The sequence below is a fragment of the Simochromis diagramma genome, unplaced genomic scaffold (assembly GCF_900408965.1).
Source record: "Simochromis diagramma unplaced genomic scaffold, fSimDia1.1 OVJJ01000753.1, whole genome shotgun sequence".
Taxonomy (NCBI): Eukaryota; Metazoa; Chordata; class Actinopteri; order Cichliformes; family Cichlidae; genus Simochromis; species Simochromis diagramma.
In genome coordinates, this window is record NW_024387523.1 from 9,011,269 (window position 1) to 9,029,895 (window position 18,627).

General features: G+C 40.4%; 1 protein-coding gene across 7 annotated transcripts in view; it reads left to right on the top strand.

Moving 5' to 3' along the window:
- csmd3b (CUB and Sushi multiple domains 3b) overlaps positions 1–18,627 on the top strand; it is a 380,853-nt gene that overhangs the window by 193,707 nt on the left and 168,519 nt on the right. For 6 of the 7 annotated variants that reach the window (XM_040020932.1, XM_040020933.1, XM_040020934.1 and 3 more), the window contains exon 5: positions 10,784–10,991. In XM_040020932.1, coding sequence (XP_039876866.1) covers positions 10,784–10,991 — 208 coding nt within the window. The remainder of the gene's footprint in view (positions 1–10,783; positions 10,992–18,627) is intronic. The other variant, XM_040020938.1, reaches the window with a different exon arrangement.

An 18,627-nucleotide genomic window follows, 5' to 3' on the forward strand; every position in this document is an offset into this window, starting at 1 on the left:
GGGGTTGCGGGGGGGGGGGGAGGTGGGACAGACAGTGAAAGGAGAGGAGAGAAAGAGATGAGGCCAGAAAAGCCATTAAACGTAAAATCAATCAGCAGAAAGACAGCGCGAGAGAGTAAGAGATGGAGAGTGAAAAGCAAAGGGAGTAAGATCTTAAAGAAAGACACAGGGAGACAGAGAGGGATAAAGAAGGAATCCTCAGATGACTGCGATATTGATGACAGCACAGTAGGGAAGACGGGATGAACGGATGGGAGAGAGGGAAGCAGGATAAGGAGGCTAAGAACGAGTGATCAAAGCACCCCGGGCCATGTGAGAGAAGGAGCGAGAGAGAGAGTGAGATGGAGAGTTGGAGGGTGAGGGGGATGATGAGGAAGGAGATGGTAGAGTGAGTGGGGATGAATTTGAAAAAGAGAATGAAGTATAAAGTGTGTGTGTGTGCGTGTGTTGGTGTTGGTGGGTGGGGGCTTAAGCTGTTTTCACATATGAACTGGAAAATCAGGTTGGGACATTGTCTGAAAATGTCCTTTCTCACAAACCTTCTGATGTGTTACTGTACTGGTTTGGTCCTCGAAGGACACAGACTGAACACTCGCTAGCTGTAAATTCATCGGACATTACTTGTGCTGTTCTCACACTATTGGACATCACACTAGAGAGCTAGACAGTTAAAGACTGTTGAATATCTGATCTGACCGCGTTAGACATTTGTGTTCTCACATGCACTGCTGATGTATAATGTCTGGACAAGTTTGGGACTGCAGCGCGTGGGAGAAACAGCTTAAATGAGCCGAGGGCAGTGGAGGACATGTTTTACTACGAAAAATAATCTTCATGCAGCAAAAGGAAGAGGAGGGGTGTATAGCAAGCGGAGACCAGTAGGGAAGAAAAGAGAGATGGTGTTACAACAACAACCAGAGAGGGAGCGAGAGGCGGAAAGGCAAAGAAAAGGCCAGTACCAACTCACTGATGTGATAAGAAATGAAGGCAACATGGCAAACACTACCTCTCTTTCCCTCTCACAGGCTAACACATAAAGCACCCTCTTCCATACACACACACACACACACGCACACTTTCCCTCCTCCTGTGGGTCAGTGCACTGGGGCATGAGTATGTGTTGCGCCTCCCCAGGTTACTGTCTGAAATAAAAGCGGAGAAGAGATCACAGCAGTGCACACAGACAGCAAAGCAGTCTCTGCCTATAGATTTATTTAGGTTGATCCTCCGTGATGGGATCATAAGACATTTCTTCACGGTTCTTTGTGAATCTTTCACCTGTAGTTTGTCATTTGAAACAAAGTTCACCAGCAAGTGTTAATCAATCAAACATCAGATGTCTAAAAGCACAACAGGCTAAAATATGCACCCAACCACAATCTTGGGGCCTTACTGTTGTGTTAGCACAGGTTAATGGATTTGATGATTTTATGTGGATCTTATTTCTACCCTCCATGGGTCTGAATGTTGTTGTGTACACAACACCTAAAACAAAACCAGTGTCATGATATACCCGTGATGTGCAAAATGCATCAAATTAAACACTTATTGCTAATTATTAGCTATATGCAGATCTATTCATGGATGCTGATTCATCCATTTATTTTTCTTTAGATAAGGGAGCAGCATGGTGGCACAGTCTTAAATGTGTACTTAGATGGTGCTTATGTACTTTAGATGAGTACTCAAAACACTTTTTACTACAATCCTCATTTGCACTTTTTTTTCCATACATAAGCCTTTTGTCTAACATTCACACGCACACTAATTGATTGGAGGCAACTGGGGGTTCAGGATCTTGCCCGAGGATACTTCGACTGGAGAACCTGGAGAATTGATCCACTAACCTGTACTACCTCCTGAGCCACAGCCTTCCCCACAGTAGTTACTGCTGTTGCCTCACAGCAAGGGGTTCAAATCCAGCCTGGGGTCTTTCTGTGTGGAATGTGCATGTTCACCCACGTATCTGCGCAGTTTCTCTCCGGGTTCTCCAGCTTCCTGCCACAGTCCAGGTATGCATGGGGTTAAATTTGTAGGTGATTCTAAATTGACCATAGGTGTGAAAGTGAGCGTGGATGGCTATTTGTCTGTGTTAACCCTGCAACAGACTGATGACCTGTCCAGGGTGTACTCTACCTCTCCCCCCATGACAGCTGGAATAGGCTCCTGTGACCCTGGTTTAGATAAGCAGAAGAAAATGGATGGATAGATAAGATATGATCTGGAAATAACCATAGCTCTTGATATAATAGCTTTAGGCTGACTGTTACAGACAATTGTTGGTTCAATCTTAACAGCGTTTTTAATTGATATTTAAAAAATAATCATTATCAGTCACTTCTACTAATAATGTAATAATCAACCAGATTTATTTTTTTGTGTTCAAGTGAGCTTATATGTTGCCTGTAGGTGCAGCAATCTCTGTGTTCCTTCATTATCAGGCAAATATTAAATTAAAAGCTTAACTGATTTACAATCTTGATCAGACTCATTTGTAATAAAATTCTATTTTCGATCTCACTGAAGTTGTTAGCTCAAAATGAAATAATAAAGCTAGTTAGTTTTGGGCATTGTACAGAACAGAGTTGCCTAACCAGAACATATGGCCCTTTATCACTGGTGATTGATGACACAGCCGCTCGTATCATCAGCTGGCGCGAAGGTCAAGAACATTTTTTGACAATTTCGCAGCAGTACAATAGAGGCAATGAGTAACTTTTAACTGCAGTAAGCCAAGGCAAATGCAAACGGAGGAGAGACGCTCTGGCAGCTAATAATGAGATCCCAAGTGCTGTCTGGTGTAGTCACCCTAAGGTGTTGTTCCAAGGCATCTTTTGTCTTGGTCAGTGTCGGAGGATTGATGTGCTAGATTGCATCACATAATCCTGAAGTACAACCTTTAAGGCTTAACATTCTCAAGAGAGCTGTTTGATGAGGGAAATAGAAACGTTTGATAACGTTTCATGACAAAGTGTTGAGCCTGCAGTTGTAAGAAAAAATGTGATTGAATGATGTTAAACTTTTCTTGACCGGGGTATTGAAAGAGATAAATGAATCATTGCAGGTCTTTGAAGAACATTACCGTATTTTCACGACCATAAGGCGCACTGTGCTAAAAGGCGCAGTCTCAGTTATGTGTGCCCTTACTGTATTTAACACACACATAAGGCGCACTGGACCATAGGGCGCATACAAGTACCGTATGCGTATTTAAAAATAAAGCGGGAGCAAACCTGAATTCGGTACCTTACTCACATTTCTATTGCCGGTAATCGTCATCATCAACAACACACAAGCATACAAGTGTGCAAATTTAAAAATAAAGCAGGAGCAAAACTGAGTTTGGTACTCACATTTTTATTACCAATAATCGTCATCATCAACAACACACAAACATACAAGTGTGCGTATTTAAAAATAAAGCAGGAGCAAAACAAAGTTTGGTACTCACATTTTTATCATCAATCAAACCCATCGAAGTCCTCATACTCTGTGTCTGAATTGAACAGCTGCGCTAAATCTCCATCAAACATGCCAGGTTCACTGTCTTCATCTTCAGAGTCACTTTCCGTGCCGTGCGGCTCCTCGGAAACGATGCCGGCTTTTGCGAAAGCTCGAACAACAGTGCCAGCAGACATGTTAGCCCAAGCATCTACAATCCATTGGCAAATTGTGGCGTAACTCGCCCGGCGCTGCCTTCCACTCTTAGTGAAACTGTGGTCTCCACCGGTCATCCATCGCTCCCAGGCCGCTCGCAGCCTTACTTTGAACGGGCGGTTCACACCGATGTCCAGCGGTTGGAGTTCCTTTGTCAGGCCTCCCGGAATGACAGCAAGCTCACAGTTCATTTGCTTCACAAGTTTTTTCACATCGGCTGTGAGATGGGCACGCATAGAGTCACAGATTAACAGCGATGGTGATGCGTGGAAAAAACCACCTGGTCTCCTTACATACACCTCCCTCAGCCAGTCTTTCATCATTTCCTCATCCATCCAGCCCTTTTCATTTGCCTTAATGATGATTTCTGCTGGAAACTTCTCTTTAGGCAAAGTCTTTCGCTTAAAAATCACCATAGGCGGCAGTTTCTGTCCATTAGCATGGCAGCCAAGCACAACAGTAAAAGAAGACTTTTCATACCCCGTTGTGCGTATCGCTACCGTGCTGGTCCCCTTCTTCTCCACAGTGTGACTCACCGGGATGTCAAAAGTGAGCGGGACCTCGTCCATGTTTGTGATGTGGCTGGGCTGGATGTTTTTGTCGCCGATGTGTTTGCTGCAGTAGGAGCGGAAGATGGCCAGCTTTTCCTTATAATCCGCTGGAAGTTGCTGCGCTACCGTAGTCCTGGTCCGGATGGAAAAATGGCACCGTTTCATAAAACGAAAGCACCAAGACGGACCTCCTTGGAAATGTTCAATGTTCATCTCTTCAGCTAGTGAAACTGCTTTTAGCCGAATGGTGACCGTCGAAACGCTTCTCCCGCTCGCTCTTTGCTCGATGATCCACCGCTCGAGTCTTTCCTCCAACTCGAGCCACCTCGCCTTATGTCCGCGGAAACTCAGCTGCGTTTTCTTGACCTGCCGGAGCTTGTTTTCCAGCTTCCTCCATTTGCGAATCATCGATTCGTTAATCTTAAATTCTCTCGCCGCTGCTCGATTTCCATGTTCCTCCGCGTAGCTGATGGCCTTCAGTTTAAACTGTGCTTCGTAAGCGTGTCTCTTTGCCATTTTCAGGGTTGTTAAAACAATGATGTCCTGCATAATGCACATACCTGTTCTTTTATACAGGTATGTGCGATTGTCCCGGTATATACGATCAACGCCCACACTTCACCCTTTAACGTTCTCATGGTGTTCTCTACTACGTCCTCCTTACAACACATAGGGCGCACCGCGCTATAGGGCGCGCCGCACTTTTTGAAGAAAATCTAAGACTTTTAACTGCGCCTTATGGTCGTGAAAATACGGTATGTAATTTCTGAAAGTGAAAATAATTATATGCAACCTTTATCTGGGAAGACGTGATAAAGGATTTTGGGAGTTTTGTGCTTATTTATAATTAAGGAAATACAGTTTGAGCCAGTGTCTCACTATAATCTGGACCACAGGAGTGTTGAGCTACTGTTGGAGCTTAAAGGGAAATAAGGAGAGCAGGCCAAGACAGCTCAGTGGGTAAAGCAGATTAACGAATCGGGCATTTTTTTAGTCAGTTAAAGGGTTAAAATTAGAAAAACTTACATTAATTATGCTGCATTCCTTTTATACTGCAGCTGAGATAGACCAGGGAGCGGTAGGAGATGTAAGGTTAGGCACGGTAATATTTAACACTGTCACACAGATGTGTCATTATGATTGATCAGGCAGGAGCAAGCAGTATCCAAAATTAGCAGGTGCAACAAGGAAATCTGACTAGTTTCATGCCATGTCTGCTGCACACTAACAGAAGGTAATCAGAGTTGGCTATAGGTATCACACCCTCCCCTGTGAACACGCAACAAATGTCTCTTTTTATTAGAGCAGCTGCTCCTGAAGCGGTCTCTGACCAGGCCTGCCATTACTAGATGACACACAACAGAATTAGTGAGGATCCTAATTGCATCGTGTGTCAGCTAAAATGATGGCTTTCATAATGAGTTACAGGCTCCATATTTTCATACAATAATGATAAATTTGGAAAAAGGCTTTTGTCAAAGCATCTAACAGCAAGCTTTGACAATAAACAATATAATATTCATAGTATATCCAGTGCTCTGAAAAATGTGTTTGCCCCTCTCTGATTTCTTATTTGTCACACTTATATGTTTCAGATCATCAAAAAAATGATATTAGACAAAGATGTGCAGCTTTTCTATTCAAACCTACCTGGTTCTGTGTGAAAAAGTAATTTACCTTGGTTGTTCAATCATGAATTAACTGTGATGAGTCACATGTTTTGAAAAAAACTGAGTCCAGCATCATGAGCCACTCCCAGGTCTGATTACTGCCAGACTTGTTTAATCAAGAAACCACTTAAACAGAAACTGTCTGACAAAGTGAAGTAGCCTAAAAGAGCTCAAAAAGGAACACATAATGCACTATCCAGAGCAATTTCTAAGTCTTTGGGACTCTACTGAATCACACTGAGATTATTCACAAATGGAGGGAACTGGTGAACCTTCCCAGGAGCGGCCAGCCTTGCAAAATTACTCCAACAGTGAATCAATGGCTCATCCAAGATGTCCCAAAAGACCCCAGAACAACATCTAAAGAACTTTAGGCCTCACTTGCCTCAGTTAAGGTCAGAGTTCACGGTTCAACCATAAGAAAGAGACTCGGCATAAATGGCATCCATGGGAGAGTTGGACCAAAAAGAACACAAAGGGTTGTCTCACATTTGGCAAAAAACATCTTGATGATCTCCAAGACATTTGGAAAAATATTATGTGGACTGACAGGAAAAAGGTTGAACTTTTTAGAAGGTTTGAGTCCCGTTACACCTGATGTGAAACTAACACAGCATTTCATAAAAAGAACATTTGATTAACAGTCAAACATGATGGTGGATGCGTGAAGGTCTGGGGCCTCTTTACTGCCTTAGGACCTGGACAACTTGCTGTAGCTGATTAAACCATTAATTCTCTACCAAAAAATCCTGAAGGAGAATTTGCAGCCATCAGTTTGTGTCCTAAAGCTCAGGCTCACTTGAGTTATGCAGCAAGGCAATAATCTGAAACACATCAGCAACTCTACCTTTGAGTGTCTTAAAATAAACAAAATGAAGGTTTTGAAGTGTCGTAATCAAAATCCAGAATTAAATCAGATCGAGATGGTTTGGTATGACTTTAAACAGTTCGGCCATGCTTGAAAACCCTCCAGTGTGGCTTAATTATAACAATTCTGCAAAGAAGAGTGGGACAAAAATTCTCCACAACAATGTGAAAGACGTATTGCCAGCTACCACAGACGCTTGATTGCAGTTCTTCCAGCCATGTGTAGCACAACCAGTCATTAGGTTTAGGGGGCAATTACTTTTTTACATTGGGCCAGTTAGGTTTGGATAACCGTTTCCCATCTGAGAAATCATAATTTACAAATTGCAATTTGTATTTACTCTGGTTATCTTTGTTCAATATGAAAATTAGTTGCTTGGATGATCTGAAATGTGAAAGTGTGATAAATATACAGAAAAGTGCACCACAGCACTGTATGAAATAACACTGTCTTTTGTTATATGTAGTCAATAATACTATAGTTTTCGTTCGGATGCTAACTGGCAGACAGCTTCCAGCTCTTTTAAATCACTTTCTTGTCTGTGGTTTGTGAAGTGCTGCAGCAGCAAAACTTTATTTGATGTGAGCTGCTGCCTCCAATCATCGCACAGCACACTGCTGGGATGTTTTTCAGGGAGTGCTGCAAACTCATCAATTCTAGATTCAGTTTAATTTGTCTGAATCCTACGTTTTTAACATCTCTATATGGACACATGTTCTTGCAAATAAGATAACTTATGATTTTAGTTATTGCGTTTGACTCTGTGGAGTTATCAGCTCATGTGCTCTGGAGACTAGCGTTGTTGTTACTGGTCTTAAATTGACTGCTTGTGCACCTTCCTTTACTGTGACTGCGAGTGCCATTTATCTTTGTTTTGACAAGGTGTCGCTTTTAAAAGTGAGTTATAAAGTTTTTGCTATTTCGAGTATACAGGGGTGTGGGATATGTTTTGCAAACTGTAGATGTTTGATGTATCTTGCATTGCTTCGGTACTGAAACTAGCCAGCGAGCTACTTCTGGATGCCTAATAATAAGCTCAGGAGATACTAATAAGGGAGGCTGTGCGACTCATACACAGGGGATACAAACAGGAAAATGCTGTTTTGCTATCTTAAAACAATGGTTCTTTAATATCCAAATTTTTATTATTTTTTAAGGAAGTCAGACACATCGGACAAATATAGTTGCTACATCCTAGTTTAGTAACATTTACAGCATTCATTTAAATCGAGCATTTATATTAAAGCACACAATTTTATATTCTGCAGATCAATGCAAGCTTTTTTTTTTCCTTTTACAAGTTAATTTCCTTTTGCTCAATAAAACACACATCAGTGCACCTTGAGGATATTCCACCTGTCTGTCAGCCGTCACATCACTAAGCTGGAGGGCTGGTGGAGGTGTGTGCATGGGCGTGCACGTCTGCCTGTATGTGTGCGTGGCTGCAGGTGTGTGTCCACTGGTGCTCGTGGACGCCCTGCTGTTGTCATGATAAACCAGTGACAGCTGTCATCCTGCAAGCAGCTCATTCCCATGGTGTGGAAACAGGCACACGCACACACACACACACACACACACACATACAATTACACAAGCATACGCATACACAAACAGACCACTGTTCATTGCACTCCTGCAAATGTGATGGGGTCTCAGCAGGTCTTGGTTCGGTGTGTTGGGTCATTTACACAAATCTCCTTACCTGTCGAGCTGAGGAATGAGAGTCTGCCTGGATAACTGAATGGTCTGTCTGTCAGTGCCTGCCCTGCCTGCCTGCCTGCTTGTCTGTCTGTCTGTCTATTTGTATGACTGACAGGTTCAAGGGCCTGTGTGAATTGTGTTAAATTAATAAATTGTTAACAAATTAATAATGCATGTCTGTGCTTCATTCTCAGCACATCAGCACCTGTAGTTCGGGACAATGCACAACATTTTTTTTCCATCTCAGCAAATGTGGAACACCGCTTAATGTTTTGACACAGGCACCATTACTAATGACACAGAATCAGTGGAAATGTGTATTGTTCCTAACTTCATACTCTGATCTATTAAAAAAAAATGAGTCTGGGTCTATTTTAAAATTCATTTTAACCACTTATTTGATTCATTCTGTTTCTCATTTCCTATCTGGTGCTGTTTGCATCAACACTTTGCCTAATTCAATCTGATCTCTATTTTTTGTTTGCTTGTTTGTTTCACTATATTTCTGTTTGTCTCTATTTGTTCCTATCTATTTATGTTCCCCTGTTAGCCTCTTTGTATTTCCTGTCTCTACTCAGTGTTCTGTCCGATTTCTAGTATCTTTTAGTAACGTTTCTATTCATTTCTATGGGTCACCATCTGTTGCTAGAGTCTGTGAGTCTTTGACCAAAGTTATTCTCTTCACCCATCCTGTGGGTGGAGCGTGGTTTGGTCCCTACCTTATCTCTGTCATCTGTACATGCATCCCCCCGGGGCAGCACTGCCTGGATGAGCCAAAAAAAAGCGTGCATGTATACCTGACAGTGCCTGTCTACACTCTTGTAAAGGATATGTCTTTTTCACTATATCAGTGAGTGCAGTTTAAGGGACGCGCATTTGGTATTCCTCTGTCGTGTCTGAAACTGAATTATGTCAACATGGGAATTCCATTTAATTGAGTGTCATCCCAAATTGCACTTGCTGGTATGTACGGAAACGCATGTCTGCTTTAAGAGTGTGCTACATGCAGTATTGCCTCTTTTATGTATATAACTATAAATTATACAGGTATAATTTATACCATGTTTAAAGTTGGACGCTCTCCGAAAAAAAGGTTCAACATTGTATCTTTTCTCACTGTGATACTGGCAAGGCTCAATTTGCTTTTGATAAATACTGTTTAAAATGCAAAAAATAAGCATTTTCTTTTTAATATCCAGAAATGAATTGGGTATTTAAAACATATGTGTAGATAAAAGTATGTGTAGATAAAAGTATTTTGAAAAAGTGAATTGAGCACACTCTTCTGAAATAACCTCCCATACAGCCAATGTCCCAGTGACACAAGGTCCAATGTAGTATGTTTTTTTCTCACTGAGTGTATCTGTATAAATTATATGTGTATAATTTATGCCGTGTGCACAGCGCAATCCATGTGTCTTTATCTGTTATACAATAATCAGTACTACTGTCAATTTGACAATGCTCGAAATCAGATGTGATCACCAATTAAAGAAAATCAGGCAAATCGATTTTCACATCTGTTCCATATGTTTTGAACCAAATCAAGGTTTAATTGAAAGATTAACTTTAAAAAAGCCAATTGGGAAACATTTGAATCTAAAGTTCCTAGGTGGTGATTGGAGGAGACGAGAGCGGAGCTCAGGAATTGGAGAAACTGGAAACTTACCCTATTATTGGAGGAGAGGACAGCAGCTCTGGGTGTGACAGGAACTGCAGCCTAACCCTTAAACCCCACTTCTAATTCTAACTGGCTAAAAAAAGCAATAATTTTCTATGACATGTACAGACTTAAAGGCAGATAACTTATAGTCCATAAAGGGCTGTTCAGAGTATCTACTGTACGTGCTAATTTTCATATCTGAAATGCTATGTGAGAGCTCCATATTTCCAAAATATGGTTTTAACATGACTTTACAGTTGATGTGTCATGAGAAAGTTATCCATCTCTAACAATCCAGACACAGCATAACAATCACACTGTAGAGAAAAGAGTGAACCCGTAAGACTAAAAATTACAGTGACTGAGAAAAATCACTTCTTAGAGGGAGAGAGTTGGGGAGTTGGGCTGGCTGAACTTTAATCTGTAAGATTGATTAAGAAATAATGTTAGCTATATTGAGAATGAGATCTTAATTGCTAATTTGGTAAACAGACAGAATCGATTATACTAAATTGTCGATTGACTCACCCAGTCTAATATAGCTGTGAAAATTAAAACAATTTATTCCAAAAGCAAGAAATTCAATTAAAAAAAAAAAAAAAAGTCCGCCCCTCGGTCCCTCCTCCTCTCCCTAATCCAGGTTTTCTATTTGTCACTCTGATTTGATTGACAGCTGAGGACACATGTGGGGGCACTGTGAGGGGCGGCAGTGGGGTGGTGACCAGTCCCGGTTACCCCGGCAACTATGGTAACCAAGCCGACTGTACTTGGATCCTATTGGCCGAACCTGGAGACACCATCTCTGTCATCTTTACAGACTTCCAGACAGAGGAAAAGTATGACTATCTGGAAGTGGAGGGATCTGAACCACCAACCATTTGGTAAGTCGTTGTATTCACTTTGCCATGCATGTGTTTACGTCCCCATCAAGGTATTGCTGGGAAAAAGAATTGCTGACTTCTTAAGTTGCAGTCGTTAATTGCAGAATGAAAACGACCTACAATTTAGTGTTAAATTGGGAGAAAAAGAGATGCATGCAATCAGTCCTGTGAGCAAAATGAAAGCAAGCTGTAGATGCTCTTATTGCAAAAAATGCCTTTTATGACAAGCAGTAAATGGTGGCTCAAACACTTACCAGTAGAGCTTCATAGAACCTGCAGCTGGCCAGTAAAATAAAGAGTATAGCGGTTACAAGTTCCTGGTATATTTGTTGTCTTGTATAAAAAGTGGTGCTGATTAAAAATTGAACTTTAAAAAAAAACGATTTGGTTGACATTTGAGATCTGACATTTCTGCAAAAGCAGGTGTAGACACGTAGTTGCTGAGTTTATGGTTCAATTCAACCACACTTGGAGTACGGTAATAAAAAGTTAGAATGGGTAATAAAAATAAGCTAGAACTCAAGTAAGAACAGGTAATAAAAAGAAAACATTATTATAGATATAAAAGTACAGTTTTTATGGCTTGTTTTGGAGGTATAACAGTTTTGACCTGTGACCTGTGTAAGTGTGTGGGCAACAGTTTCATGTACAGTATTTGTGCATGATTCTTGTGTACCTCACAGGAATTAACCGATCTGTGCTAGTTTTATAACCCCATGTTTTCAGATGGTTCACTCATAACAATATTTTATCGCTCTGGCTGTTTATTGATTGTTGTTAAATTAGAGTATTGATCAACCATTGCCTTTGCTGTAACCAATTTGAATCTAATCATGGCTTCGGATTGGAGTGTAGGCATGCCTGTGTTGTTGGAAGGAAGTAATAATAGCCAGCTACCTGCTTTTAGGAAAGTTTAGGTGTATCTAGACAGGCGCTCACTTGTGTGATACTTGGAATTATGTTAAATGAAGTCAAGCTATGCTGGTCACATTTCACACATATCCCAAATTGTGATAGTCGCTATATATATAACTTTTAAGATGGCACATTAAAACTAATATTTACATATTTAGGAGAATGCATAAAAGCAAAAGAACAACATACAAATATTAGCCTGTAAAAACTAGCTTTACAAAAGCCATAAGAAGTCTCCAGTGATGTGTTCTGCCAGTTTACTTTCTTGTACTATAGAATGAAATATGCATTGATGTACTTATGTTATCATGCCCGATGGCCACAAATTCACAGTGAGGAAAAAAAAGAACACTAATATTTTCAAATACAATTAAATAATTTGTAACAAATTTTCAGCAAGCATAAAGCCATTTAGGTAATTTGTATCTTGCTTTTACTTTGAACCAGAGGCAAATACAGAACCTTACTGCTGTAAAAACTCACCTTCTAAGAATATTTACAACCACTATTTATGGCTCAGTTAGCTTGTTGGCCTTTGGGGGAAAATGTGGTGCTGGCTGGTAGTGTGTGATTTAGTCTGACTGCTGTCTTGGCTCATGTAATATATTACTGTTTAGTTATTTACTTGCGAAATTAACTCTGGAGTCACATACTAAGGTCGCTGCATAGGTTGATTTTCTCATATCATGGGTCTTCTCTGGCAGTCGGGTTGGTCATGCGGTTATAGTTTTCTACTGAGAGGAAAACAGAGACAATCTGGTGTACAGCCTGGAACAAAACTGTTACCAACCTGTCCCGATGCCAATAGAAGCACCTGCTAAACATTTACAGTTGAGGTTTTCTTTGAGGTCAGTGTTTTCTGACAGCCCAACAAGTTTTGATGCATTACATTACATGTTTAAAAATATCTGTCAGTCCGGTGGATAAATGTATAGCTGAAAACCATAAGGGACTTAGCATGTTGGTTCTAGGTCTGCATTTCAAACAAAGTATCATACATTGCTGTGCAAAGTCTTGAGGCACCCCTTATTTCTTTATTTTTTGCCTTGAAAATGGGAAACAGGTGCAGCACATTTATTTATTTTATTTATTCTTCAGCACAGCTGGAACTCTCTTAGGCAGCTTTCTTGCAATTTCTTGAAGTAGTCTTCAGGAATAGTTCTCCAAGCTTCTTGGAGGACATTTCAATTCTCTTTGGATGTTGGCGGCCTTTTGTTCTGCTCTCTGTCAAGATGACCCCACGATGCTTCAATAATATTGGGGTCTAGGCTCTGGGGGGTTTTCTATCCAGTATACTTTTAGTGCATTGGTGATGTGTTTGGGATCATTGTCATGCTAAAAAAACAAACAAACAAAAACTATCTTTCTCCCTGGTTTCCTTCCTTATGAATGGCTTCTTGAGAGCCACCCTTCCACTGAGACCATTTCTGATAAGGCTTCAGTGAAGAGTAGATGGATCAACTGAAAGGGCAGATGCATCTCCCAGGCCTTTGACATTGCTTTCAGCTTCTGTTCATCTGGTTTAGATTATTTTTTAGGCCTTCCATGTCTTCTTTTGTTCTTTACTTGTGTTCTCTTTTTTAGGACACATTAGATAGAGCAGTGTTTCCTGACCTTTTGGAGCCACGGCACATATTTCACATTAGGAAAAATCACACGGCACACCACCAAACACAAATGTCACAAAAAGCATATCGATCCTTTCCCCCCCGCACACCACGCATAGCGAAATTGGCTCGGTTTGTTCCCAGTATACCAGTTTTGCTTTCTTCTGACCACTACTGATGCTAGGGCCTGCATCTGGATCGGAATTTTCTCCAGGACCCAGGTCAGACTGACAACTTTTTCTTTTCAAATATTTATCGATTGCTATTACACGCTGTGTTGTCTCACTCGCAGCATGACTATTATGTAATTTCTTCTTTGTCTTCTTCTGCTTTACTTTCAGTTGGCAACCCATTTAATTAGAGCAGGTAGTTGTACTGCCCTCTAGTGGAAGAGAATGTAATTGTTCTTGCTGTTACTCAGGCCGGTCGCTTAGGCTACGTTCACACTGCAGGTCTTAATGCTCAATTCCAATTTTTTGATCAAATCTGATTATTTTGTCTGCTTGTTCACACTACAAATAAAATGCGACAGCAAACGCGCTCTAGTGTGAACCCTCACAGCGGCCCGCATGCGCAAAAGAAGATGTCACACACAACGCACTCTGTTTAGACCCAGAGCAAACAATATTGTTTGACTGATAGCCCTTAATATAAAGACTTCGGACTTTACGTTTCCCAATTTTTGCTTTAAGTTATTTTGTTATTTACATAATAATGTAGATAACCTAATAATTATCCTTATTGCTGTTTTAGAGAGGAGCGGTGCTTCAAAGGATAGTTGCAGATTTCTGTCAGAATCTGCAGATTACACAGTACAAATAAAATGTTCACGTTTCTCCAACGTTGTCTTCCCAACAGTTTCACTAACATCTACACTGGATGGCCAGGAAGCGTTCGCGATGTCTTATTGGGCGCTTCTCCGGAGCTGATAATTGGCATCTGTCTTGTGTCAGTGACGTAAAAGACGGATTTAATGCGACTTGACCATTCAAACAGCAGTCGCTTTCTAAAACATCGGATATGTATCGGACTCAGTACCACATACGAAAGTGACCCAGATCGGATTTGAAAATATCGGATTTGTGCCGTTCACACTGTCATACCATGATCGGATATGGGTCGCATAGGGTCAAAAAAATCGGATTTGATGCGCTTTCGCCTGCAGTGTGAACGTAGCCTTTGTGTACTAATCAGGTGGAACCAGATAATCTTCCACGGCAAACCTGACCATTTCTCACAGCACACCTGACCATGCTGATAAATGCTAATTTTGTGACGAATAACTCTTTGGGAATAATTTTATTGTTGCAAAAATATTATTTTAAGCCTGTCAATCTGTGTTGTATTTTATTTTCCATAGATTCAGCTCTAAAAATGTAATCTTATTGTGTGTTTTGGTGACAGGCTGCTAGTAACAAATAGCCTAAAGATACAGTGAAAATTGTCAGGTACAAGGACTGGAGTGAACATGAGTCAAAAACCAACCAATGTCCAAAGAAAACCTCTGAAAGACCTTCAAAGAGCACTTAAAAGGCAGGAAAGTATTCCTCTTGGAAGCAAAATACAAAGAATTAATTGGTGATTCAAGACTTTTGCACAGTACTATACGTATAAGTCTTCCCGTCTAACATTGATTGCCTCGTGGCTTGACGAAATAACATAATAATAATTTCACTTTGTCACTTTGCTCTTTTTTTTTTAATGCAAAGTTATTTTTCCAATAAGTTATTGAACCCAAACAAATTAGATTTTCCAGTTAGCTTCAATTCAAAGAACAGATACAAATCACATCCATTCATGTGTTTGTGTTTTGTTTTTTGTTTAAGTATCCATGCTGGTTTGCATGCGAGTAGATTATTTTTTCATTGACTGTCCTCTCTGTCCTCATAGAAATTCTTGAAACTTGATATTGACAAAAAGTCACTCTGTCAACAACACTGTTCCCATGCCCCCACTCTGTAAACACTGTCTTATCAGAACGATTATAATTATGGAAGGGAGGAACACATTAAAATAACATTAAAACAGTTGAGCAGGTAGCATGCTTTATATTTGAAGTCAGCAACACCTAAAGGCAACTTCTGTTATAAGAGATTTCTGTTTATGCACTGCATTAGGAGTCCAAAGAAGCCGATCTTATCAGAGCATTTGTGGGAACGGATTACACAGACATTCTTTTGAAGTGATCTTGACAATGTCAATGCCATTAGCACCGTTAGCATTCAGCAGAAGGAAAATCAGGCCAGCTGTTTCTGGTTAAATTGACAGGAGCCTGTTGACAGTTGTTTTTTCTTTGTAAATGTTTTTTTCCCAAAGCCTATTTGAGGTAAGACATCCAGATTGCAAAACATGCCCAGATGCTTTGTAAAAATAAAAAAAGGCATTACTTTAGCTCGCTTTTGAATTCATACAGCAGTGGTTAAAGCCAGTGACAAGAATTTATTAGGTTTTGTTACTCTGAAGAGGTTTGTATTATCACTCACTGTATTACTGCTATTTGGATCTGAAATAGTTTCTTTTTTCCATTATACACTCAACAAAAATATAAACGCAACACCTTTGTTACTGCTCCCATTCCCCATGGGATGGACGTAGAGACCTAAAATTCATTCCAGATACACAATATAACCATCCCTCCCAAACAGTGGTCACAAATCAGTCCAAATGTGTGGTAGTGGGCACATCTGCTATATTGAGATAATCCATCCCACCTCACAGGTGTGCCACATCAGGATGCTGATCTGACATCATGAGTAGTGCACAGGTGTACCTCAGACTGCCCACAACAAAAGGCCACCCTGGAATGTGCAGTTTTGTCTCACAGCAAAATGCCACAGATGCCACAAGCAATGAGGGAGCGTGCAATTGGCATGCTGACAGCAGGAATGTCAACCAGATCTGTCGCCCGTGCATTGAATCTTCATTTCTCAACCATAAGCCGTCTCCACAGGCGTTTCATATATTATATATTAGGGGTGCAACGATACACAAAATTCACGGTTCGGTTCGGTTCGATACTTTGGTGTCACGGTTCGATGTTTTTTCGATACAAGAAAATGTTCATGCTTTAAAATTATAAATATATATTTTGACTCAAACGTACAGTTTTTAAATTTAATGTTGCTGAAACAACAAAGGGATAAAATAATAAATCTATCTGATCGAGAAATCACTCATGTTTGGAAAAGAGAGTTTATTACAGAGAAATGGCTCTTTCCAAAATAAAAGCTATACTATACGCTTCTTCTGGGGTATATTCCCAGCAGCATATTAAACATATCAGGTCCCCATAAGGAGAATCATGTGCTAACGGCTGTCTAAATGACTCGGGTAAAGTTTGTAGCATGCGTGCTTGTTGTTTTTGTCTGCTTCCACTTGTCTTTGCACTAGGATGATGTCAGGTTAAATGTGCAGTCATTTTGTTCCCACTAGTGCTGTCAGCGTTAATCTGAAATGACGTTAACGCCACAACACAGCAAATCTCCGTTAACGAGCTACCGCGGATCGCCCCGTGCGTGGGGCTGGACGGCCAACACGTTAACGAGCTAACTGCGCTAACACACTAGTTCCCACCAATGTAATTGAGCATTGCATGGCACATCCAACATACTGTTTTACTTTTGTCCATGACGCGCTTACCTTCAGGGTCATACGTCACATGAAAACCAAAATAGTTCCAAACGCCAGATCTGAATGAGGGTGGGGGAGGTTCAATTTGCCATGTTGCAAGGAGAGCTTAACTTCTGTCTCGCTAGCTTGCCCTGCGCTCAGTGAATCTGCATTCGACTACTCCGCCTAGGCTGCACTGTCGAGCGCAGATCCACTGAGCTCTCAACACAGACAGCATTGTCAGAAGAAAAGTTGATAAAATAAATTAAAAATTTTGTATTGTTTGATACATATGCGTACTGAACCGAAAGCACTGTATCGAACGGTTCAATATCGATACGAGTATTGTTGCACCCCTAATATATATATATATACCCGTGTTGAAAAAAAGGTTGCAGTCCCTTTAAGAGCTGACCTATTATATGTAATTGGCTCTTGGAGCTGTTACAAATAGACAGACTTGGATGGACGTGTCCTATTTTCTAGGATTGTATAAAATTGTGTTTGTATGTGCACATTTCTCATTTGTTTCATAACTGAAATGCACCTTTTGCTTCCTTTTTCTTCAATTCTTGGAATCACCATTATTGTTATTACCATTGCTTTAAAAAGAAAAAAAAATAGGCCTGGATTATTAGAAATCTATCTTTTTCTTCAATTTGAGTTTTTGTTCAGCTATAGTACTTGAATTTAATGTCACGTCGTACAACCATAACACAGTTCTATGATGAAACAATTTAAGATGGGTAAATATCCAGAAGCCAAGTTACAGATACATTGGAAGGTGTCTTAACTAATCAGAGTGTCCCTGGAAAGTCCCGGGACTTGGAAGGGTACAAATGAGATCCTTATTATTTACTGTGGGCAAAATAAACAACCAGCTGATTTGACATCAAAGGGAGTGTGCTTTTTAAATAGGTTCAAACGATATTTGGGTATCTAACAGATATCAGTAACAGTGTAGGTGTTTTTTCATCCCTAAACTGGTAAAAAATTATCATCAAAGTTGGCTTGATAGGTGCTACTTTTTCTCTAGAAGTTATTAAATAAACATTTGGCATGTACAAGCAAAGGCGTAGTTCACTTTAAATGACATCATTAGCAGTGGCAAAATGTAAGCTATTGACTCTTTTGCTGCATGATAGTTCTTCTAAATGCCAGCACTTGATACCTGATTTCCTCAAAAATTGACTCACAACACCAAGGACTAATACACTAATTTCCATAGACAATTTAGGCAAGAAGCTAATAGCTAAAATGCTAATTTTCATTGCAATTAGAACAGAAAGCTAATGGCTAATTTTCCAGTAATAGTGAGCGCTTGGAATAATTTGCTATGTGTTTATCAGTTGCTTTGGGGCTATCAGCAGCGTTTTCACACTCACACCACCGTACTCAGATACAGCCTACATCCATGTTTATACACACTGTCACTTCTCACACGCATTCGCAAACGTGCACATCCACCGAGACCCTCTCCTTTTCAGACACTTGTGTCTAATCAG